Source organism: Solanum stenotomum, chromosome 10, assembly GCF_019186545.1.
Source record: "Solanum stenotomum isolate F172 chromosome 10, ASM1918654v1, whole genome shotgun sequence".
Taxonomy (NCBI): Eukaryota; Viridiplantae; Streptophyta; class Magnoliopsida; order Solanales; family Solanaceae; genus Solanum; species Solanum stenotomum.
In genome coordinates, this window is record NC_064291.1 from 32,902,248 (window position 1) to 32,928,588 (window position 26,341).

At 33.0% G+C, this 26,341-nt stretch overlaps 1 protein-coding gene across 1 annotated transcript; it reads left to right on the forward strand.

Moving 5' to 3' along the window:
- Window positions 1-23,058: 23,058 nt before the first annotated feature.
- LOC125842915 (uncharacterized) lies at window positions 23,059-25,966 on the forward strand. Its single transcript, XM_049522195.1, has 8 exons — window positions 23,059-23,187; window positions 23,265-23,357; window positions 23,449-23,643; window positions 24,466-24,519; window positions 24,866-25,021; window positions 25,135-25,188; window positions 25,326-25,466; window positions 25,580-25,966. Exons 1-8 carry the CDS (start codon window positions 23,137-23,139, stop codon window positions 25,964-25,966), a joined length of 1,131 nt encoding a protein of 376 aa, XP_049378152.1. The 5' UTR covers window positions 23,059-23,136.
- The last annotated feature ends 375 nt before the right edge of the window (window positions 25,967-26,341 follow it).

Sequence of the window (26,341 nt, forward strand, 5' to 3'; positions counted from 1 at the left end):
GTTGGTTGTGATGCCAATTATGACTATGTAACTAGATAGGACTTGATATGCTAGAATTAGATGACGTCCTAGGGATTGATTGGTTGTATTATGGTTATGGTTATGTGATGGTAAAACCCAACTTAGTCATGATGATCTTTTAGGGTATGTTGATAGATTTGGTGAATAAGGTATTTTAGTAAATGCCTAAATGTGTTGAATGAGTAGACTCCTTTAAGGGGTAGTAGTTTAATTCACCATGGTTTAGAATCATCTTGAGTGATTTATGTGAAAGCTTAGTGATAACTTGAGAGTTGAAAGAAGTGTGCTTAGAAAGTCCATATATGCTTAGTCCCAAGGGGGAGACGATGTGCATAAATAGCAAGATAGTTGAGTGTTCTTGATATTCATGATATTAGGGTTGCTTGAAATTCTCACCTTGAGAGGTGTAGTGAGTTTGAGAAGTTTAGTCCCAATTTAGTAAGCTCATATGAGATCTTGAGTAGTGCCAGTAAGGTTGCGTGTGAGCAAGAGTTGCTTAATGAGAACCTCTCTAATTTAGAAATACCGGTTGGGATCTTAGATCGAAAAGTTAAGAAATAGAAGAGTAAGGAAGTTGCTTTCATGATAGCGTTGATGAGTGATCTTTTAGTGAGGGTTTTAACTGAGGGTACTACTTGGGAAGGCCGAGGGCCAATAAGATGTCCCGATATCGCATCCTATTTCCTTGTATTCCTCCTTTAGCTTGAGATGATAAGTTTCTCTTAGTTGTATTATGTTTTGAAGTCATGTGTGATTTATGTGCTTCCATAATTTCCTTATGATATGCATGTTCTTGAGAAATTCATGGTTAGCAAGTAAATGAGTTTTCATGATTTACATTCCTCATATTGTTGTGTATTTAGTATGAATTGCCTATTTGACCTCTTGAGATGAATTGATGAACATGTCTTATATGTATATGCTTTTCATGAGTAGTTGGCCTAATGGTTTCATGGATTGTGTTGAGCATGCTTTTAGTTGGAGAAGGTAGTTCCTCCTATGAATATGAGAAATGTTGAATTTTCATGCATAATGGGTTGTGAGATGTAGTTCCTACTTCTTTGTGTTGCATTGATTATGTTTGAGATGGAGTTGAAGTTTCCTCATTTGAATTGTGCATTATTTTGATGTTTCATGCATATTGGGATGCTAGTCTTGAGTCTTTACTTCCGTAAGGTGTTTAGATCGTCATTCGAGGACGAATGTTCCCAAGGAGGAGATAATGTAACACCCCGGAAACTAGTAGGCTAAACTAGAGCTTAACGTTAGGGTTAGAGCTTTGAATGTACCTTCCCGTACCTTAAAATAAATGTTTTCATGTTAGAACGTCAAGGTTCCAACTCCAAGGACCAACCATGGGTCCTTGAGGAAGACCAAGAGAAAACTGTCCAAGACCATGGCCTACGGCAGGACCTATGCCCCGTGGGTGGGTCCACTCCCCGTGGTTTGGTCTCATGGGTCAAGGGCCAAGTTTCAAGTTCCAGTAATTTAACCCACGCCTCACCAGCACGGGCCGTGGGTCCAACCACGGTCCGTCAGTGAGGGTCGTGGATGGGGCCTGGAAACTGCCTTTTGGCGGTTAAGTCTAGGGGTACTTTGGGGTTTTCCATTTTTAATTAATATTAAGTGAGGTTGTTTTAGCCTATTTTTAAACACCTATATACGGGTTTTAGACCCTTAAACTAACTCATCCAAATCATTATTTCTAAAATCCCAAAAGAACTCATCCTCTCCAAAATCTTCTCTCCAGAACTCCAAGGTGAAGAAGAAGAAAGTTGAAGCTAGGGTTTGAAGGATCAAGCTTTTCTACTCAATTTATTTGAAGGTTCATCACCAAGGAATGGTATTCCTTCATCCATGGATAGCTTTCATCCATGGAGCCCTTCAAACTTCCAATTTCAAAGTTAGAAATCCCTAAAAGCTAGGGGTTTGATTCCAAGTCATAAGTTCTTTTCAAAAACGATTTTAATGATTTAATTACTTTATATTATGATTGAATTGATGATCATTATGGTTTTTTTGATTAAATCTCCCTAGAATCCATGAAATCCTCATATTCCCAATTTATGATCTTGTGATGTGAGTGAATTGATAGAAGAAGGATACTATGAGATTATGATTGTAGTAATTGAGTTATTTGAATTGTGTTATTTATGATTATGAGAATTATGTAAATACTTTAATGATGCTTTGAGAGTAAAGTGATTATGACTATGATGTAATTGTGGTGTTGTTGAAAGGCTATTCTCATATACACACTTATACATGACTATGAATGAAGTGTCCATGATTATGTTAATGTTGTTGTGATTCATTGAAAGGGTATTCTCATGAACACATAATTAATAAGATGTGAAAGGTTTTCTCACATAATGATGATTCTAAGGTTGAAAGGTTTTCTCACCTATTGAATTTAAATGAACACATGGACGGTGAAAGGTTATTCTCACGCATGATCTAAGAGTTATCCTAATGAAATCTTTTGAATTGATTATCAAGGACATCCTTCCATAAGACATGAATTAAGTTATGACTTAATAATGTATTCCGTGGGAATTATTCTTAGCACAGAGTGGATATTGATATGAGATGGAAGCTCTCATGTGAGTTGATCCAGAGTTTCTAGGAGCAATCTCTTGAGATGGATGCCTTCACGAGAGTTAAGCCCGTGTATCTAGTAACAATCTCATTCTCCCATAAATACGTGCCCCTGTAGGTTATTTAGCTATTTGATCCACCAAAAGCTAAATTAATGGTTCTACCTTAGGCAAGTAGAGCAACCCTTTTCGGTGTGGGTAACACCAAATTCCATGTTAAGCTCACATGGTCTATGTCGGTTGAGGCTAATTCCCAAAAGGTAAAGTCTAGTATGAACTATGGCTACTCAAGAAGCTTTACTTAGTATGAATGTGAGTATGGGATCATATTCATACATTGTACAAGTAGGCTTTGAGGGTGGTTATGGTATGTTCTCCTTATGTTATGATGATACTATGTAATGAATATGCTTATGACTATGTGTTAAGTATGATTGTTGTGAGGAATACTTGTAATGATGTATGCTTCACTTGGATTGTTGCTATGAGTTGCTTTCCTTGATATGATTGACTAAAGGTGAAGGTTCCCTTGTTTATGAGAAATAAGCTAAGGATGAGATTAAAAGATGATAAGCATGAATAAGGACCAAAAGTGACTTGCTTAGCATGGGTGGGATTATGGGATCTTATCTATGCATTGCACAAGCTTGCCTTGAGGTGGATTATGAAGTATTTCACTCATGTTATGTTAGCTAGATGACATTGATTATGTTTATGTCTATGATGTTACCTCTTATGCTCACTAGTTATGATTGTTGTCTACCATGTTATGGCCTATGCCTATTTATGATGTCTCTTATGCTTATGACTTGTGTTTTTAATTATTTTCAAAATGATGATTTAACCTAGCAAAGTGCATGCATTCAAATGAAATGTCCCTTTTAGCATGTTTTCAAGGTTTTTATGCATGGCTATCATACTTAGTGCATATTTGTACTAACCCATATTTTCCTACATATTTTCAAAATGTAGGGTTTGGTGATATTGAGTTCGTGGCTAGGTTCATAGTAGGTCAAGAAGAGAAGTTTTGGTGAAGTCCTCATAGCATTGAGGACTTGATCACCCATTCCTTTTATGTCTTTCTTTTATGATTAGAACTATTGTATGGGTTGTGTCCCAAGAGTATTCAAAGTTGTGTTAGATGGTTTGAGACAAATGTTAAAGACTTCCGCTTAGATTTATGAGACTTCGATTGTATGGAAAATGTTTTAAATTTTTGCACGTTTCTATTATCTTATGTTATGATATGCTAAGTAGCTTACATGGAGTCCTTCGGGGTTCTATGTGCTATGTTACATCTAGGGTGTACCCTTTGGTCGTGATAGGGATGGCTTCGAACACCTCTTCATGGAGGCATGATTTGAAAAGATACGCGCAAGCATGAATTAGAAGGAAACTTTTATATAGATGAACTCTATCGCACGAAAAGAGTAAGAAAGAAGTGAGATAGTTCCTAAATATTGCAACCTCCTAATTATAGATGTGGCGTGCTTTACGCCGATAACTAGGACTCTACAGATACGACTTCATAGACACCGTAGGACTCTTGAACTCTATGTTGTAATACCTAGTTTGTCCCGCCCCTAGCCTACACCCTGGACGTGGCCAACACTCGAGAACCATTGTTGGAACCCAAACGAATCCTTGGCCTGGCTTAACTCTGAGCGGAAGACTTACTCATAAATAAGATGAACTTAAAAGATAAACTTTACTCAACTATCTCAAAAGATAAACTCAGAATGTTTTAGAAATAAACATTCAACTAGCCAAAGAGGCAACTCAAGTCTTAACATGAACAACTGAAAATGAAAAGACTCATTAACTATGTCTATCTATCTATGAAGCCTCTAATACTATGAGGGATGTTGGGACAAGACCCCCGATCATCCTAACAACTGAAATAACTGAAACATAATATAAGGAATCCTCTGGAAGAAAGGAGGCTCACCAAACAACTCTGGAGCTCGACTGGATCAACAAAGTGTTGGATGCTGATCCTAGTCACCTGTATCTACATTATAAAATATGTCGGCCAAATGGCATCAGTACATGGAATGTACGAGCACGTGAGGGCAAATCTAAACAATACATAAGTTTGAACTGGGACTGAAAGAAACACTTACCTCATCTTAACTCAACTCAGGGATACTCAACTCATTTCAATATAAAGCAGTAGTAAAGAATGCAGTATAAAGAAAAGCTTTTAAAATAGTAGATAACAACTTCATGTATTTAAAAATACCATGTAACTCAGTTTGTATGAAAGAATACAAATAACTATGTGTATATAGGAATAGAAAATATCTCTGTGGGAGTTTCTCTAACTGACAACCATCACTATCAGCTAAGTGATGATACAACGTCTAGCCCACGCTGCCAGAACTGTCCTATACTTTGCTGGGATAAAAAACCTACTACTAAGTGGATCCATTAGTCTATGCTAAAAAACATTAAGGAATCATCTTAAAAGTATGACCTTTTCTACCCACGTTGGCTACATGGTTTATGAGGACTTTGAGTTATCTGAACTCGTTCCCATATCGGTGCTCAATACTACTCCCAAAAATGTAACTAGCTCATATATTTAAAAACATATCTCTTTCTGTGGGTTGAGATTATTACTCAAAAACCTATCTCTTAAAAGAGATGGTACTAAAAACGGCTCATGAAAACTCTTTTGAAAATCGGTGTTTCATCTCTATTTAAATGCAAAAACATTTACTCTTGAGAATACTAAGTTGTCATATATCATTTTAAAGAAAATGAACTCAACACTACTCTTTCTCTATCTCAAATGCTCAAGTCTTAAAACAAGTTTAAAACATTTGTAAAAGACTTATTAAAATGACTCTGATGATTTCTCAAAACTTGACTCTTAGCTTTACCTTGAATTTGAATTATGGATTCAAGGTTATGATTCATGTTATGAATGATTTCTAGATGTTTAGAAGTAGTTTAGAGTAGTTAGGATCTATAGGAAGTAAAGGTATACTTTAGAAGGACTTAGACTGGCTAAAACGATGAAAAAAGAGTGGAGGCAGGCGACGCTGGCACACTGTTGGCACGGGCGCCAGCCCCTAAACTTTAGAGACCCATTTCTGGCACATTGCTGGCGCATCTCTGGCGCGCCGTGCTACATTCCTTCAGACAATTCCGACGAATATTTCTACTCATTTTCTGACCTTAATTCAACTAGAATCGAATGGCTTCTTCTCCAATCACTTAGAATCAAATACTCAACATATGTAGATGATAATCTACTCGAAACAACCCTCAAAACACTAACACTTATTCCAAGAACTCATCGAGATTCCAACAATCAAGATTATGAAAGGTATTCCAAGAAAACTTAACAAGAACTCAAATCCTTCAACCTCAAGAATGAATTTACGCTGAAAATAACATGATTGGCTTGTGTGTGAACGAACCCAACACTACGAGAACTCACATACCTCTTAGGGATCAAACCCTTTGCGAAAATCCACAAGAAAACCTGAAAAACTCGCCGAACGCTTGAATCTTCTCCTCTTTCCTTCTCTTTTCTTTTCTTGAACTCTTTTCTAAAACCCTAAGCGTATTTTGATTTGGGAAAACTGAACCAAATCAATTTAGACCCCTAATTATCATATATATATATATATATATAAAAGAATCTTGGTCCCGCCTACGTGGCGCCACCACAAATCAGGATTCCCTTTTTATTTATTTATTTCCAAAACTACCTTTCCCTTTTCATGAAAAGTTGTGACTTTTATGAAAAGTTGTGATTATTACGAAAATTTGTGACTTTTATGAAAAAATGTAACTTTTATGAAGAGTTGCGACTTTTATGAAAGGTGGTGACCTTTTCGAAGGGTTGTGACTTTTTTCAAAGAGTTGTGACCTTTCCGATAAGGCACAATAAACATTTGTTCACACCACCCTTTGTGGTCTATAAATGAAGGGATTTCCTCTCATTTTAAAACAACAAAAATTCTAAACTTCTTCTTCTTCTGCAGAGTTAAATACTTGTATACTTTGCTCCTGTTGAGTGGCTTACTGACACCATTGTTTTGTAGCAATATGTTGGTGAATAAAATCGTCCATCCTGAGAGGATCTAATTCCTTAAACCTCAGGTATTAGCTGGAAATAATTTTGTTAAGGAGACATTGTGCATTTAATGGACTAGATTTTTTTCCTTTCTATTTCATTCTATTTTTACATACCCTGGTATGTTTTCTTTACAGTCATTAATTTATGCTTATGATATTAATTGTTATTTAGTACATGTTTTAAACTCTTTTGTTTAAGTTTCTGCAAAGTTATTGTCTCCGGTTATATTAAACATATACACATATAGTTGGTATATTCATTGTACAAAAAATAATTATTGTACTCATTTCCAAGAATTCAAATTTTGTTATTCTATATAAAATTCTGTAACTTAAAAATACTATATATAAGCTGACGTATTATCTATTTTTACATAGATATGGAGTTTCTCACTTAGAAATTGAAGAAATTCATTATGCAAGTTCAAAAGTTATAATTGCTTTCATATTCAAGCGTAATTTCTTTTTTGAATCTGTTAACAAATTCAATTTATTCTGAGACATATACATAATTGTATAATCTATGCAACTTAAATGTGTTATTTTTCTTACGAAATGCCTTTGTATATATATTCTTATTTTCTTATTTATTTTCCTTTTAATATTATTTAAAGAAGCAATGATTTATTATTTCCTCAATAATTCATTCATTAGAGGCTCTTGAGTTATGTAATGATGACAAATAATCAAATTTATGTTGGAATATTACTAATATTTTGGTAAGAACTTATTTTTTCCATTATTTTTAATGTATGGATATTAGTAAAGGATTATTTGCAAGTTCAATGCAGTTATTATTTATGACCGCGTGAAGCGCGGGAAAATTACCTAGTTTACTAAAAATGCTTAAATCTGAAAGGGTAAGGGAAAGACCAAAATACCCCTCATATTTTTGGGTAACTTTCCTTAACTAGACATGCATATTTCAAACACTCATATCTCCCTCATATGAGCTCGAAAATTAGCAAACTCAGTGCCGTTGGAAAGAGGATTCCAAGAACATTCATTTAATATATTATGGGTCACCTAACTCATCATGTACCGAAAGTTATGGTCATTTGAAGTTGACCCAAAACTCATACTTAGCATAGCTTGCCAAAATTTCCAAATTTACTCTTTCCAAAAATAGTTCATTCTAATTCTACTTCTTTCTAAGGAGGGATGTTACACCGTTAATCCCGACCATGGATCTTGAATTTTCATCCTGGATTTTCTCTAAGTATAGGTCTCACCTACGAGATCTACCTACGACTTGTGAATTGGATGACGGACCGTCCTGGTGAACTGTTGAAAAAGTAGTGGAACTTGACAATTTGGGAAGACTTGCCTGGCTAACCACAGACATGATCTACAGTCCATGGGTCATTCCACGGGCCGTGGATGGCATCTTTGAAACTGGCACCAGATTTTTGAAAATAGAAATATTCCCATCTTCTCAAATCCGAGGTGTTATAAAAACAGACATTTATAGGGGAACACGCAATATGAAAGTGACACCACTTCAAGTCTCTATCCAAAAGTTTTCACCATACTAGGTATAATACCTATAATCTAGTACACTTTGAACCTATCTACCTACCTCATTCCAATGTCAACCCTAATACTTAAACATTCGACCCTTTTGCTACTCTAAGGCTTCCCAAGCCTACCTTTTACGTCACCCTAAGGATTTCTAAGCCCACATGTGATTTCAGTCTAAGGCTTTCCAAGCCTAACTGTGATATCACTCTAAAGCTTCCCAAGCCTTCATGTGATGTCACCATAATGTCAAATCATAGTCTAACCCTTCTACCAAATTAATATCTACAGATACAAGACCACCAATATGTCAAATCATAGCCTAAACCTCTACCACATTAATATTCACGAATAGCAGGACATCACTAGCTTTATCAACCAACTTACTGGTGCTTCTCAATTTCTCATGTCAAATCCATGGCCCTGTTGGAACATTACATGAAACTAGCGCCTAAGACCAACTCATCCATCTTAACTCAAATCCCCATTATCCAATAAGTTCTAAAAACACTAGACTACCATGATCAATCCAAACACTTAACCATACACCAGATTACCAATCATCTATATAACTTAACCACCACCATTTCAATACGCCAATAACATCATGATAAATAGACACAATTTAGAAACAACTATGAATTTAGTCCTCATAAGCTCATACCAATAGTTAAATAATTATAATCGCAAGTATAACATAGTCTGGACTCCCAATCGTCACCCCGAGTTGATATGTACAATAATAATGAAAAATCTCAGCACAATAAACCATACATGATTCTTCATACCTTTCAAGTAGCCTGGACCACTCAAGAATCCAACATACAACAATCACATTATGAAGAAGTAAACCCAGTTCACTCATGGAACCATAAATAGATACTTGGTCATCTCATGGAACCAAAACTCAACCTATTAGTATACTAACATGGTATTTGAGCCATCCTTAGTTAGTGTATCGATGTGGTACCTAAGACAACCATTGTTAGTGTACCTGAGTCATACATGGATATCCCTATACCATATGTGGAATCGGGCCAACTATTAGTAGATACCAAGTGTGGTATCTGAGCCAACCATGGGGATATATTATATCAGGTGTGGTACCCGAGCCAATCAGTAACCACAAACAACATGCACAATCACAATCACAATAGCCAACCACAGTTGAAACTACAAGTAAATAAAATTGGTTCACTTTATCACAGAAAGTCATTTCGCATTCACCTTTTATATTCTGAACATGTATTACACAAGCATTTAACATAGGACAGTCAACATGAACACACATATACATCTATACACCTATATAGATATATCAACAGCCCAATACTACACCCTTTTATGATCACACATGTGTTCCTGGAAATTACCTTCCTAATCCCCCCAACTACTACTCTTCCCGCTCATCATATTCCTTTAATTACCACAAGTCCCAAAAATGACTATAACCTAGAAATTTTATAACACTTAACCATACAATTGCCTACAAATCACCCCAACAAGAAAAATCAAGGTAACAATCAAGAACTAGAGAAGTACCCCTAGTCATTATCTTATCCCTCCTTAACAACAATAAAAAACAACCTTCAGCCATATAGAGTCCGTACCCAAAGGCCTAGGAATGAAACCTACTATCAATCTAAAAGATAGCATGCAATTAGAAAAAAAAATCTAAACTACTCAGTTAAGAAAACCTAGCCTACCTAGATGTCAAAGAACTATTGCAGAAGTTTGATCACAAACTTTGACTCCTTTTGTGAAACTTTAGCTTGTTCTTGGTCTAAGATAATTGTATAATACAAAATCAATCACAAATGGCCTAAATATTTTCATATTATATGCAAATCCCAAATCCTAGGGCAACCTCATGATCTTTCCACCCAAACTAGTGTTTTCCTAATATTAATTCACCTAAAACTACCAGTTTCATGGTTGCATTAGTAAATTATGGTAAATAAATCAAGAATAATCATTATTAAGAATTGTCCAAGGCCTTGCACCATAAAATCCTCATAAATCCGTATTTTCCCCACTTTAGGATCAATTCAAACCATCCATAGGGCCACAAATACCTTCTTTAAGGCCTAGGAATTGAACTACAAAAGTAGGAAATCAAAATGCTCAACTTTAAGAAGATTCTTGATGAAAAATGGTTGAAATTTTCCCTAGGTTAAGTTTCTACCCTTACCATGATTAATCTAATGTTGTTCTAAGGATTAACGAACCAAACGAGTGTAAAATTGATGGAAGGACTTACCTTGAAGGAGGTAATCAATGGAAAACTGAAGAAATTTCCCCTCCCTTGCCCTAGACTGGCCTTGATCGAGTTTTGGGAGTAAAATAATATTTTAGCGGTTCCACTATAGAAGTCTGATTCCAGTTATAGCGGCCTCAACTTTTCATCACGGACAATCTTTGGTAAATTGGTCATAAGTTTTACTCTAAACTTCAAATGATGCAAATTTGATAGCGTTGGAAAGAAGATTCATAGGCCTTTAATTTGATAGATCATGGGTTTCCTAATTCGTTTTAGGCTGAGTGATATGGTCATTTAAAGCTGACCTTAGTTTAAACTTAAGCCCGAAACTAAATTGGTAAGGGAACTTTCAACTAACTTTTTGATACGAACATCGTACAACCTTAATTTATAAGCGCATACCAAGAAATTCATCCTAACTCTATGACGAATGGATTCGTATACCTTTATTGTAGATATTTTTCAGCAACAACGGAATAGGTCGTTAAACTTAGGCCCATCTCCCTTTTATTTTCTATTGATCAAATAATAGGCATAGTGTATCAACCCCTATAAAAAACTGGCATAAAATAACAAACCTTTTAAATGTTGGCACTAGATAGCCAAAATTTATGTTTTGGGATATTTATTTATTAAATGGACTATTTTCAAATCTATATAATAAAGTAACTAGTTTACATCAAATATAGTCATGATTTTATTTACATAAAAATAATTAAAATTCATAGAAAATATACATTGACTATACATTATGATACACTTAGAAAGCTAATTATAACTTACCTATACATGAGTTATATAATGACTATATATTATAATACCCTCAAAAAATTGAATATAGTTTATTTATATATGAAGCATACAATGACTAATCAATTTCGATCAACTCAAAATCTCCTCCAAACAGTTTCAAATTTTGGATATGAAATCCTCTTGATATTTTGAGTCTTTTGATATATAATTTTCTCACAACAATAAATGTTTGCACTACGTCAAATTTTAAAGAAGAATAAGATGCCTTTTGATATATAATGTACTCATAATGATTAACGTTTGCAGTACGTAAAATTTTAAAAAAGAAAAAGAAGGATGAGGAGGAGGAGAAAGAGAAGAAGAAGAAGAAGGAGGAGGAGGAGGAGGAGGAGGAAGAGGAGGAGGTGGTGGTGGAAGAGGGAGAAGAGGTAGAAGGAGGAGGTGGTGGTGGTGGTGGAAGAGGAAGAAGATTGAATGACTATTTCAAGTAAATTAAAAATAAAGCTAAAAAGATGGTACGTAAAGCTTATGGGCTGATATTTTGCATAATTTGTCCTTATTTATATTGTATTACACAACCCAACAAACTTATCCTTTTTTTAGTCTTTATATTCTTCAATACCTATCCATTATATTTTCTTCCCATCTCTCCTCCTCTCCTAAAATCTCTTTGATTTGAATGCAGATCTTTCAAAAATTGAAATCAATTACATTTTAATAACAATGTAAGTCAATTTAGACATTTCAAGAGAGGAAACGAGCTAATTTGCATATGCCAACAAAGAAATAAAATGTTAACCAATATACATAGGATACACATTTTGGGTCTGTTTAGAAAGCCAGCCTGATAATTAGATTTGATGTAATTGGGTGTAATTACACTATTTGACATATTTGGTTGGTCATGTAATTAGTTGGTCAGCAAGTAATTGGGTGTAATTGACAGGGGGTAATTACACTCTCCAATTCCCGGGGAGAGGTTCTGAATTGTTGGTAATTACATGGTGTAATTATAAGCTGATTACTTTTTAATTTCTTCTTTTTATTTTTTCGTTTTAATTTATTTTCTATTTCTATTATTACAAATTCATTTTTTATTTTTATTATTCTAAAATTTTCTAAAAGTTTGTTTTTATTGCATAATATTTATATTTCATTTGTTTCTCATTCTCAACCTTTTTACTTTATGTGATTTTATGCAATTTTTTGTACTATCTATTTTTTATGTCATGTTTATTTATTTCATTAACATAATTTTGCTAGTATAAGATTATAGACTTAAGTTTTCATGTTCTTTTAAATCATATTTATGTATGTTATGTTGAAATTTAACATAAGAGTATATGTTAATTTTTTTGTTTTGAATTTACAACTTATGTTATATATTTAGTTTAATTTGTTTTAGTAGTATTAACTTGAGACTTCACATGCATTTATTTTTTTATTAGACTTGATAGATTATCTTTTTATCAAATATTTTAATAATTTATGACATTTTATTTATAATATTAATCTTTTTGTCAAACATGCATTTTATGATGTTCATAGAAATCTTGTGTTGTTAGTTTTTATGATTAATTCAATTGAAATATACTAATTTGAAATATATAAATAAAATATTTTTCATAATATTAGTTAAAACATATGTTCATTATTTAATATATTTTCAAAAAATAATATATATCTTAAATTTTTAATTTAATAACATTTATAAAGTTTATTATTTATCTAACATAAATTTTAAAGAACTAACTTTTATTTTTAAAATTTGATATAATCTTAAGATTGCAATTGTGCATCCAAACAGTACATATGTAATTATACTATGACAAACAAACAGGCCAATGTAATTACTAAGTTATGTAATTGCTAGACTGGTAATTACTATCCCAGTAATTACACCAATTTCAATTAGCAGGTGACTTTCCAAATAGGCTCTTTGTGAATTTAAAAAATATGTCATCGAGTCGTAAATAATTTCAGTTTTACGTATTATTATATATAATAAGAATAACTTCTTGGATATACATATAAACAACTATAATTAATATTCTTGTTCTATTTACATTATGTAACAACTTAAGAACAAAGAGAGATAGACGATACTGTAGTAGACTATTGAGATAAAGAACTTTCAGTACTCTTCTATATTCTAATTATGCCTATCTAGGAGCATTACGATCTATAACTCAAATGGTTATGTTATTATAAATTGTAAATTCTTAGATAAGTCACCTTTAACTCTCTTGGTAACAAAATAAGATTTAAATTAATATAGCAGTAAATCCACACATGAACATGCATATATACACTCATTTTCATCAACCATCCTCTCTTTTTTTCTATGAAGTAAGGGAGATTTTATTAAGGCATTTAGTAGATGCAAAGATATATGGGGAATATGTTAGATAAGTAATACAAAAAAACATATAAAGTTATGATGTAAACAAAGTTATCTAAGTTATTTACAGGGGAGATTGACCCAATTAAAAAGGTTGACAACAACTAGCCTTACACTTGGAAAAAAAATAGGACAATGAATTTGACCAAAGCATAAGAAATTGCTTTAATTTACAGTAAAAGTAATCACTTATAAAAATTGTTGGAAAATTTACTACTAGCTAGGAGCGTAAAGCTCTAGGTTTAGGGACTAGTGAAGATTAAATCTTATTTCAAATATTAGAATTTTTTTAAAAAAATTCATAAAATTGTTGAAATATCATACAACAACGTGAGCTCACCCCAAAAAAAAAAATATGACAGAAATTAAGGCAATTTCAACATGCAATATGAAATCACAATTTGAAGTTGAAATTGTGTTTGGACATGCAATTTGGATTTCATAAACTGTATACTTCTCATAAACATGAAAACCACAAGTTGTGAAATCTATCAAAAAAAATTCAATTCTTATACAATCTTATCAAAGGAGTTGTAGGAATATTAAGGTATTTTTAACAACGAGTTATGTACCTTGTAATTCGCAGCGGAAGTCGTTGATCTGCTTCTTTGACAGGATTGAACTCAAGTCCGTTTTTGAATCACTGGGAAACAAAGATCTATTCACAAACTAGAAGTCTTCTTCTGTGTACTGATTGATTCGTCTCAGAAACTCAATTCTTTGTTTCTTACTGATCACTTATTTTTGATTTTCTGTTTCACACGTTTTCCTCTCTTTACTTACACCTTTTTCCAGTTTTTACATCCCTTAGGAAAACACTCCCACTAGGAGTTTTTTAAGGAGAGGTTGAACAATTACATTGTAACTGGTCTGCCTTATCCTTTAAAAGGATTTATCCAATTAATTATTAATTAATTTGGATAAGGCATGAAACAGACTGGGTCGGTCCACATGGGCGATCCACGACCCAAAACTTACATCTTCCACTTCGCACATGGTGGACAAGACCCAAGTCAACATTACATCAATCAGACACACAATTCATACAACAAATAGTTCGTGCGACCTGTGAGCATTAAGAGCTTACCTTTAAGGTTTTACAAGCCCTACATAAGAATTCAATCACATGCGGAAAGAATTCACTATTATTTTAAGGACACTATTACTCACAATACCCCAGACTTCATTCACTACTTCAGTAGTTACTTATTTGATCCCTCATCCTCTCAAGGATATTAAGTCGAGTTCATATTTACCTTTATATACACAATTACACTCAAGTGTAATAGCCGGCTTATGTATACAAGTTGAATTGTTCATTTATTCATCTTCCCTTTCTACTCGAATCTATCTGTTCCATATCAACTGCTTTCCTAGACATGTACTGCATTGCTGAATCACTCATGGCTATTAGTAACATGCTAAAGTAACAACACCAATTTGAAACTTCAAGAAACAACAAAAGGTCAAAGGATATTTCATTGAAAAAGTCATTTTAACTTTTCTGGGTCTCACACAATGAAGAAGCAGGGAATATTCTTTCATTGACCCATTGATCGCTTGACACACGTTGTATGAAACACGTGCTACGATGTTTACACCTTAGATTGGTGTATGTGTCTCATTCTTTCGATTATTCAACATCGTACAGACCTTGGTCTAAACATCTCTAGATGTTTAACCCTAGTTTCTCTCTTCAGTGATCCTTAAACTCATTTTCGTGGAGAAACTTTTGTCTGGATCACAAAACAAGTCATAAAATGGTGGTGAAACTCATCTCTTCACGTTTTCTGACACAAGAGGCGATTGCGTGTGAGAGAGCCAATATCACGACTTGTTCGACACTCTTTATTTCTTTATAAAATATCACATGCATACTACATTTGAACATAAATTCAACAGTTTTATATAGAAGAGGATATTATAACAATCAAGTTATTTTACAATACTGAAATATCGTCATATTCTACGCAAACCTAGAGCCTTAACATGTTTTTTCAAACAATTCTCTAGAGATAGCCTTCTTAAAAGGATCAGCTATCATTTCATGTGTAAGAATGTATTGCAAAGTTATTTCTCCATTTGCCACTTCGTCTCTCACAAAGTTATACTTGATGTTGATGTGTTTGGTCTTGCTTTGATACTTAGGATCCTTTGTGTATGCGATAGCCGCTTGACTATCACAATATAGAATCATGGGACACTTAGAATTCTTTTGCAATACTCAAATGCTCAAAGAATCTCTTTAACCAAACAACTTCTTGTACTACAGACGCACAAGACACAAATTCAGATTCCATGGTTGAAAGAGTTGTGCAAGTTTGCTTCTTACTTTTCCATGAAATAGCACCACCATTTAGTAAGAAAGCATAACCGGATGTTGATTTTCTATCATCCCGGTCACCAGCCCAATCTGCATTTGTATAACCTCTTATGAATAAATCAGATCCACTATAACCAGTGTATGATCTGCAGTTCCCTTCAGGTATCGGAATATTCTCTTTACTACTTTCCAATGATCTCTTCCAGGATTGGATTGATACCTGCTAACTAGACTTACGGCATAACATATGTCTGGGCGAGTACACATCATAGCATACATCAAACTCCCGACAACACTAGAATAAGGAACTTGAGATATGTCTTCCTTTTCTTTTTCAGTGTTTGGACACATTTCAAGGCTTAAAGTTTCACCCCTTGCTACAGAAGTATCCATGGATTTGCAACTATTCATTCGAAAATGTTCCAATATTTTCTTTATATAAGTTTCTTGAGATAAACTCAAAAATTTCTTGGAACGATCTCTTTGGATCTTAACACCCAATATATAGTCTGCTTCACCCATATTTTTCCTATCAAACGATTTTGAAAGCCATGACTTGACAGTTTTCACATACTCCAAATTATTTTCAGCTAATAAAATATCTACGTAAAGAGAAAGAATTACAAAATTTCCATTGGACTTTTTCACATATATGCAATGATCTTCATCGATCATGGTGAAATCAAATGACATCACCTCATTATGAAATCTTAGATACCACTGTCTTGAAGATTGCTTTAGGCCATAAATTGATCTTCTCAATTTACATACTTTCTTTTCTTGACCTTTAACAATTAAACCTACTGGTTGTTCCATGTAGATTTTCTCGTTTAATTCTCCTGAGAAAAACGGTCTTCACATCCATTTCGTGTAATTCTAGATCTAAACGTGCAACAATAGTTAAAAGTAATCGTATGGAAGTAAACTTCACAACTGGTGAAAAAAATTCCTTATAATCTATTCCAACTTCTTGAGTAAAACCTTTTGCCACTAATCGTGCTTTGTGTCTTTCTATTGACCCATCCGATTTACGTTTAACTTTAAGAATCCATTTATTCCCAATAGTTTTACGTTCCTTAGGAAGGTCAACTAGATCCAAGACTTTTGTTGGTTTTCATGGACTCTAATTCTTCTTTCATCGCTTTTAACCATTCATACCTTTCAGGGCTCGATAAGGCCTCTGTTACAGAATTTGGTACATTCAATTTTGTAGGAGATACCAAGAAATCATAATTCTCAATCTCATAAGATCGTTTAGGTACACCTTTTCTTGTACTCTTACGAATTTGAAGTTCAGTTTCCTCTATATGATTTTGATTTATAACTCCCACTTGGATCAGGAATCATTTCTTGATCCATACATAATCCTCAATCTTATAAGATCATGTAGGTACACCTTTACTTGTACTCTTACGAATTTGAAGTTCAGTTTCCTCAATAGGATTTTGGGATTCATAACTCCCAGTTGGACCAGGAATCATTTCTTGATCAATTGAATTATCAAGTATGTTTGACAACATCATCTGATCTTCTGAATTCAACATTTCATACAGAGGTTCGGCTTCATCTATTTCACTCTTGGGAAAATCATTTTCCAACAATCTAACTCTTGTGATACAATTTCAGTAATACTTCCATCCTCCAGTTCATCGATGAACACATACCCTTTGGAGCGTTCAAAGTATCTTTTAAAGATACATTTCTTTCCTTTTGGACTTAGTTTACCAAACTCACCAAAAATGATCTTTAAGGTATGTTGCACAACCCCACGGTCGTAGATCATTCGGATTTGTTTTATGACTAGTTCAAAGTTCATAAGGAGTGGAAGACACTGATTTAGAAGGCACTTTGTTCAATATATAAGTCGCAGTCAATAGTGCATCTCTCCAGAAAAAGATAGACAAATTTGTCTGTGTCATCATTAATCTTGTCATGTCTAACAATGTCTTATTCCTTCTTTCAGCTACACCATTTTGTTGAGGTGTATAAGGAGTAGTTAACTGTCAAATAATACCATTTTCAGTACTTAATCCTTCAAATTGTTTTGACAATTCATCACGTCCTCGATCAGTTCTTAAAGCTTTTATGCTTTTATCTAATGGATTTCAACTTCATTCATATATATTTTAAAGCACTTAAGTGCTTCAGATTTATGAGAAATCAAATAGACATAATCAAAGCGCATGAAAACATCAATAAATGTAATGAAGTATGTAGCACATGACCTTGCCTTTACTTTCATTGGACCACAAATTTCAGAATGAATTAATTGAAGTGGGAATTCAGCTCTCTTAGCCTTCCTAAATGGTTTACGTGTAATCTTTCCAGCAAGACAATTTTTACGAGTTGACATTTCAACTTTGGTGAAAGATCATAAATGTCTTTCTTTTGTCAACCTATTCATTCGATCTTGCCTTATGTGACATAATCTAGCATGCCATGTAATAGCATCAACATCATTGTTACTTGAATAACATGCCATTACACAACAATCAACATAATAGTCATAAGTTAAAGGATTACAATCTAATACGATAAAACGGTCATAACGAAGTCCAAAACCATATAAAACATTATCTAGAGTTATTCTAACACAGTTACAACTAAAAAAATAAATCAAAACCAACGTCTAAGAGAATAGACACAGACACTAAGTTTCGTCGAATCTCTGGAGTATATAGGACGTTATGCAGCATCAAGGAACGGCCAGCATGCAAGTCCACTTTGCAAGTGCCTATACCTTTGACTTCAAGCCTAGCATTATTTCCTACGTAGATCCACCTTGATTTAGATAAAACTCGATGAAACTCCACAAACACCTCTCTATCTCGACTCACGTGGTTGGTGGATCCTGAGTCTACAATCCATATAGGATAAGATTCAGCTTGTAAAGAATTGCTCGAAACCATATGTTGCACTTTGAGATGCGTTTCGAAATGCTACATTTTCGTCTCATTGCATTCATGAGTGAAATGTCCCAACATTCGACAATTGTAGCACTTCATTTTGCTCTTGTCTCTCTTCTTGAAAAATTATTTTCCTTTCTTGGAATTTGGATTTTTCTTTTTCTTAGAAGGTCTTTCTTCAGCCTCTTTATTTTTCCCATTTTTTCTTACGCTTGAAGCCCGAAGATTTTGTACCACTTGTTTCTGCCACAAAGGCATTTAGAAGCAGTTCTTAACAGGACCAATGTGCTTATCTTCAAGTTCAACATGGTTTGCAATCATCACAAAAGTTTTGATGCCATGATTATAGGTCAATTTAACCTTCAAGTTTTCCCCATTATTGGGAAGAGATCGAATTACTGCATGAACTTGTTGCTCATCTTAAAAAAAAATGACCAACACTCTTGAGTTGAGTTACCATGTTTGACATCACCTAAGGTGTTGTGCAGTATTACCTTCTTTTGGTTGATTCAATACATGGTTTATACCTCCCAGAGCATTTTTGCTCTTCCAGCATATACCGTATATTACTACTCCAGATGTAGTAATTATTACCATTAAGTTTTTCACCTTTGTTTAAGTCAGTAATGATACTTTTGATACCATGTCTGTTATTGACATATCTTTAGGTAAGAATTTTAACAATTATGCATGTGACATACACATTCAAGCAAATCAATTCTCATAATGATGTCATATTTGAATGTAAAATCGAAAAGACACGTATGCATCCAATCATCATCTACAAATTAAATATTTAACCAAAATTTGAAATTAACTTCTTAATGTGTACACTTATTTATTTTAGACTATAACCACACATATTTGTATGTCTAATAATTAAACACCATATTATATTGCGCAATAGAATAAAATAAAACTTAAATATTCATATCAAAGCACAATAAAAGATGTTCATTTCATACTTTAATAAAAATTAAAATAATAAATAAAACTAATCTAATAAAAAAATGGAGTATGTGGATACACTTTGGGTGTAGCTTTACCCACTTAACTCCTATTTTTACATATTACTTTCATAATTCTTCGCCATCCCCAATTTCGATTCTAACTTGATTAAATTCATTCTTCTAGAATTCTAGCAACGAATCATACAAAATAACATATCCTTCACTATCTGTAATTTGAGGGTGACTTTCATAAAGTTTCTCAAATTTCACGACAAAGTTCTGGAGAAATTATATTAAGCATCCATGGGGATCCATCTTCAAAGAATTAAACTCTCTTAGATCTTTTTCTATTTGTCTCCGAATGACCCTTCTTTTTCTTAACATACTTTGAGAACTCCCACTTGGAGTAATTTGAGTATGTTCCCGTTCAGCCATATCTGAAATGGGAACAAAATAAAATATGGTTAATACCATTTAATGTGACAACACATGTCACAAATTTCTCATAATATCAATCAACTGTTTAAGGAACATAAGGACTATTCGAATACTCAAGAACAATAAGATCCTAAAAGAGGACATATAAAAATAAAATAAAAAATTTTTAAAAAAAAACATCATTTGTTGAAAAAATTCATATCTTGCTCGTTTTAAGTCGGTTTCCTTATTATAATATGTTTTCGGAAAGCTTAAAACGAGCAAATAAAAAGAAATAAGTTTCCATCCAAAAACTGCACATCGAATTTCCAGATTGCTCTAGACAGATGCAGTTTTTCGGAAAACAGAAAACAAATCCGATTTTTTAAATAATTCGTATCTCACTCGTTATAATTCCGTTTTTCCATTATAATATGTTTTTGGAAAGCTAAGCACAACAGATTATGGAAAAAAATAATTTTGACCCAAACATCGTATATTCTATTTTCAGATCACTATTAAATAGAAGCAGTATTAAAAATAGAATTTCTTTCTTAGTAGGACAAAAAATCCTATCTATTTTATGATTGAAAATCAAATAGGATCCTGAATCCTATTTCACATAAAATTAATCCACATCTAAGCATCATGAAAATTAACATTATTCAATTTTTTCTATTCACTGATTTTAAAAGACATAGAATCTATTTTATTTCTTATAAACATAGAAAGTAATTCTCAGGTACGCAGCGCATAATGAGATCATAAACAATGACTCTGATACCATTGTAGGAATATTAAGGTATTTAACAACAAGTTATGTACCTTGTAATTCGCAGCGAAAGTCGTTCATCTGCTTCTTTGACAGGATTGCACTCAAGTCCATCTTTGAATCACTGGGAAACAAAGATCTATTCACAAACTAAAAGTCTTCTTCAGTGTACTGATTGATTCGTCTCAGAAACTCAATTCTTTGTTCCTTACTGATCGCTTATTTTTGGTTTTCTGTTTCACACGATTTCCTCTCTTTACTTACACCTTTTTCCAATTTTTACATCCCTTAGGAAAACACTCCCACTAGGAGTCTTATAAGGAAAGGTTGAACAGTTACAAAGTAACTGTTCTGCCTTATCCTTTAAAATGATTTATCCAATTAACTATTAATTAATTAATTTGGATAAGACATGAAATAGATTGGATCGGGTCGATCCACGACCCAAAACTTACAGGAGCAAACTATAGTTCATAAATATCCTATGGCGACATGTTGATAAATTACATATCTCCATGTTCTTTTGATGAATAAATATTTGTGATTATAAAATTTCAAATACATATAATTTTATAAATATCCACTGGTTAAGAATAGTAGTAACTATCACATGATTTCATATCACATATCCAAATACCTATGAAGTAGGTGTTTCACCATATATTGAAATATTTTTCACTTAAATTTATGAAGTTAGAGTTGATGATGAACTTGTATTTGGTTATATATTTTAGGCGGAATGACCTAGGAGACCCTTATACTTGGTTCGAATTGTAAACTAGACTCTTCTATTCATGACTTAGTCAATTGAACACTTCAACTTTATGAAACTCAATATTTTAAATCCCTTGCTTGTGTGGCAACTTGACGACTGAGTTGGACAAAGTGCGTGAGTTTCACACATATAAGGAGAGTGAATGGATGAATTATGATTTATAAGGACTAAAATCAGAAAAAATAAATATAAATAAAAGGAAAAAGATTAAAAAATAAAAAAGGAAAAGAAAAAACTCCTTTCTTCTCCAAGCGCACCATCTCCCGGCCATGGCTGCTGCAACTCCTCTTCTTCGCCGTTACCACCATCTTTTCTTCTGAAATTATCACTGTCAAATATCATCTGAAGAAATCGTTATTTAGGTTCTCCTTGAATTTCCTCTTATTCACCCTTTTCCAAAGCAAAAGGGCATACACAAACACACTGCCATCGGAAAACTTAAGAGGAAGAAACATGCCATTAACACTAGACTTTATTTTATCCCACTTCAATTTTTTAAACCTACGAAAAATTCTCCATCTTTTACTCTAGCATCTGACATGGAGTGTGACATCAAAGCGATTGAGAGTCACGATGAGTTGGAAGGGTTCAAAATGTTGAGTTTTATCTAATTTAAGTGGTTAGTTGGCAAAGTCGTGAGTAGAAGAGTCCAGTTTACAATTCGAGTCAAGTATAAGGGTTCTCCTTGGTCATTCCACCTATAATTTACAAAGAAAAGAAAATAACACGTTATCAACAGTTGGAGCACTTTTTCAAATTTGGAATCCTCCAAGATGGATTAAAATTTTATAACCAAACATTAATTTTGAAATAAATAAAAATTATTCCAAAAAATAATAATTTCATGGTCAAACGGATTCTAATGATGGTCAAATAGGCTCTAATGATAGTCAATATCAAAATCAGGATAAATTTAGTAAGTATGTAATTCTAATGCTAATTAAATCTAAAGTCATAAGTAGGCAATTCATATTTATTAGAGGGATAAAATTGTTTTGTGGATTTGGTTAAAAATAAATTAAATTTGTCACCTCTCTCTGTAATAAAATATCTTCATCATATTCCAAAGGTGATATGTGCTCACACAATTCCATCTTTCTTACATCTAATAAATCAGGTTAGTCCTCTTAATAGTACTTTCATTTTCTTTTGAATGAATTTGATTGTTTAAACATTAGACTAGTATAAATCATTTATCAATACATTCATCCTTATAAGATAATTTCATGAATTTAGGTCAATGTTGATGCATCACAGTTTTATTGGACGGTTTTTATGGATACTATATTTTCTTCTGAGCTACAATGGAGTTCAAGGAGAAATAAAGTTATCCAAACTGGAAGTCTTAGAGATGGAGAAACAATTTAAACTTTTGAAAAAATCAGCAGTGAAAACAATTAAGGTATATCTTTAAAAATACTTGTGTTTGTTATTCTTTTGAGTGATTGATTAATAAATTAATGTGTTTTTAATTCATAGAATATACATGGAGATATATATGATTGCGTGGATTTCTATAAACAACATGCATTTGATCATCCGTTACTTAAGAATCATAATTTTTATCCCCAGGTATATCTTTTAATTGGTCATTTTATGTTGAGCTTTCTAAAAATGCATATACAATTTTGTGAGATACATAATTTTTATTTCGAATGTACAGATGAAACCTACTTTAGTGAGAACAAAGCAAAATTCAGAAAACTCATCAACTAGTCTATCATCAAGGATATGGTTAAAAGGTAAAGGTTATCCTCCTGGAACAGCTCCAATTAGAAGAATTACCAAAGAAGACCTTATCAGACATAGAAATATGCCTTCACCAGAAGATGCCACATTTCATGCCCAATTAATTGCGGTAAGATAATGTTATACCAATTTACTGCTTTAGCTCAAATATAGATCCTTACCGTCAATATTTTGGATTGTGTATACCCTTAAAACTGACGGACACGTGGTTTCATCTCAATAATTTACCTGATTTTATTTATTTTTACTTAAAATTAAAACTACCTACACATCTTTCATAATTTACGTAGCTACCCACAACCCAAATTAAAATACCATAGCATTTAAATAAAATAAAAAAATAGCGGACCCCTTCTCCACTAAAACATAAACCAAAACCTATTCAATCAAACAAAAGAAAAAATTGCTCTTCAATATATCTTCATTTGCAAGTTATTTTTCAAATCTCATTAAAACAAAACACAATATCATGTACTTCCATTGAAAGCTAGAGACCCCATTTCAACTTTTTGTTCTAATCGATTTGTTGTTGTTAAAAGGGGTAGCAACTACTATCACCATTGATAGACAACTTCAAGTTTAAAAACGGCTCAACAATCGAATAAAAAGTTTTGAATCTAAGTTTATTTGTTGTAATTTTAGGTAAATGAATTTTAAGGATATAAACAACCCAAATTGGTTAAATCATTGAGATCAAGCTACACGTCCGCTCATTAATTTTAAGGATATACACAACCCAAAAGAGTAACGATAAAGGTATATACAATCTTAAAGTATAACGGAGGGTATTAACATACCATTTATGATAGTTCGGTGATATATTTTTCCATTTTTTCCAAATAAATTTGAAGAATTCGTGTGTTAAAGACTAAACATGTTTAGTTTTTCATAATTTAAAAAATCTAATATATATTTTATTGCCTCTACGCAGACTAACAACACTAGTGAGCTTGAAGGAATATACAAATCTTCACAAGGATACAAGGTACATGAATATATAAATTTCACCTTCTCATATTCTACTTTATTGTTACAATGTTAGTCAATAGTCATTTAACTGGATTTGACATATTTACTTGTTTAAATATTAAATTGTGCATCGTAGATCTTTGCCTTTGCTTTGAGTTAGATTTACATGACATCCAATTTCTATACTTATTAGATTCACTTGTCTAAGAAAGTGATTGGCAACAAATAGATTCTCACATTTTCTCTTATTTTTGCAATTTTTATCAGGACCTTGTTGTTTACTCATAGACTAATAAATAAACTTCAAGGTCTAAAGGAAAATATATACCTAGACTTGACAAAATATTATTTACTACATACAGGTTGCAATAGCTCGGGCTGGAAATAATCCAAAAAGCAAGTTTGCAGGAGCTGAAATGACAACTAGCCTATGGAATCCTTTAGTTAGCGATAAGCAACATAGTGCATGTCGATTAAAAATTCAAAAAGGATATGATATTGTACAAGTTGGTTGGAGAGTAAGTCTAAATTCATTGACAATTTAAACAATTATTTCATTTAGTTGTGAAAGCATCAAGTACTGCAATTACTATCAGCCCAATCATCACGATATCTCTATTTCAAACTCTAGGTGGACCCAACACTCTACGGGGATATGCAAACTAGGCTATATATACATTTTCAAGTAAGTTTTTTTTCTTTTTTATAATTTACTTCAATTCTTTATATCTCAATTTTGTGAAACTAGTAATCTTTTTGTTTAGCTATGTACTTCAAATTTGCATCTATAGCTGATATGAGATATTTTTGTATGCTTTGTAGGCTGGTAATCAACAATGTTTCAATACATTATGTCCTGGTTTTGTTGTAGTGAATACCCAGATACCTGTTGATACGACATTCAGTGGTATGTCACACCGTGGAGATGAAGCTTCATGGGAAGAGACAATGGCTATCACCAAGGTAAATTCTATGTTTCTTTTCTAGAACTTCTTTCAATTTATTTTATTAGTACTCAAGAATTAGTTTTGGAAATCACCAAAATACTTACATATTTTTTTTCACAAAAACAAAAGGATCCAGCCAACGGAAACTGGTGGCTATATCTTGAAAAAAATCATATACAGATTGGTTTTTGGCCTCAAGAAATCTTTACCAACTTGGCTAGTTTTGCGTCGAATGTTGAATGGGGAGGAGTGGTATACAGTCCACCAGGTGTACCTGAACCTCCGATGGGGTCTAGCTATCTTCCCATTGGAAAAACTGGTTATGATGCTTATTGTAGGGGACTTACCATTATAAATGATAAAGGTGAGACCATAGACGTAGATAGAGTAATAACACATGTCGACAGTCCTAATTTATATCAAATTATGGACGTACCGCATCTCAGGCCTGGAAAGTATCAGCATTTTGTACTCTATGGAGGACCTGGTGAGAAAGCACAAGTGCAGATCTCGTAAGTAATTACCATCATGATACTTAATTTCAATGTGAAAAGAAGTATAAAGGAAGTTTTTATCTACTTATGCATATCCAAATACTTCACATGTTCTGAATCATATTTTTCATAAATTTTACTACACTCAATGATTTTGTTTGTACCCATAAAAATTTAAATTGTCAAGTTTTTGTAATTGAGCACATATATATGTATACTAGATGCACATGACTCCTGCTTAGCTCAGGCCCAACATTTTAATTTACAAAGCAGTTAAGTTTGGAGAGAGTAACCTTTAAAAATACAAAACATATATAAGCTTATATGCTAATATTATTGAGGCTATCAGATGCCATATATATGTAAAACACCATAAATGATTAATAAAATTGTTCAG

What these genes read in the sequence shown, in the direction of transcription:
- LOC125842915 (XM_049522195.1), top strand. Translation starts at nt 23,137, where the DNA reads ATGGAGAAACAATTTAAACTTTTGAAAAAATCAGCAGTGAAAACAATT. An exon ending in AATCTTCACAAGGATACAAG is followed by an intron (nt 24,520 to 24,865) that starts GTACATGAATAT and finishes TACTACATACAG; the next exon opens with GTTGCAATAGCTCGGGCTGG. An exon ending in GGCTATATATACATTTTCAA is followed by an intron (nt 25,189 to 25,325) that starts GTAAGTTTTTTT and finishes TATGCTTTGTAG; the next exon opens with GCTGGTAATCAACAATGTTT.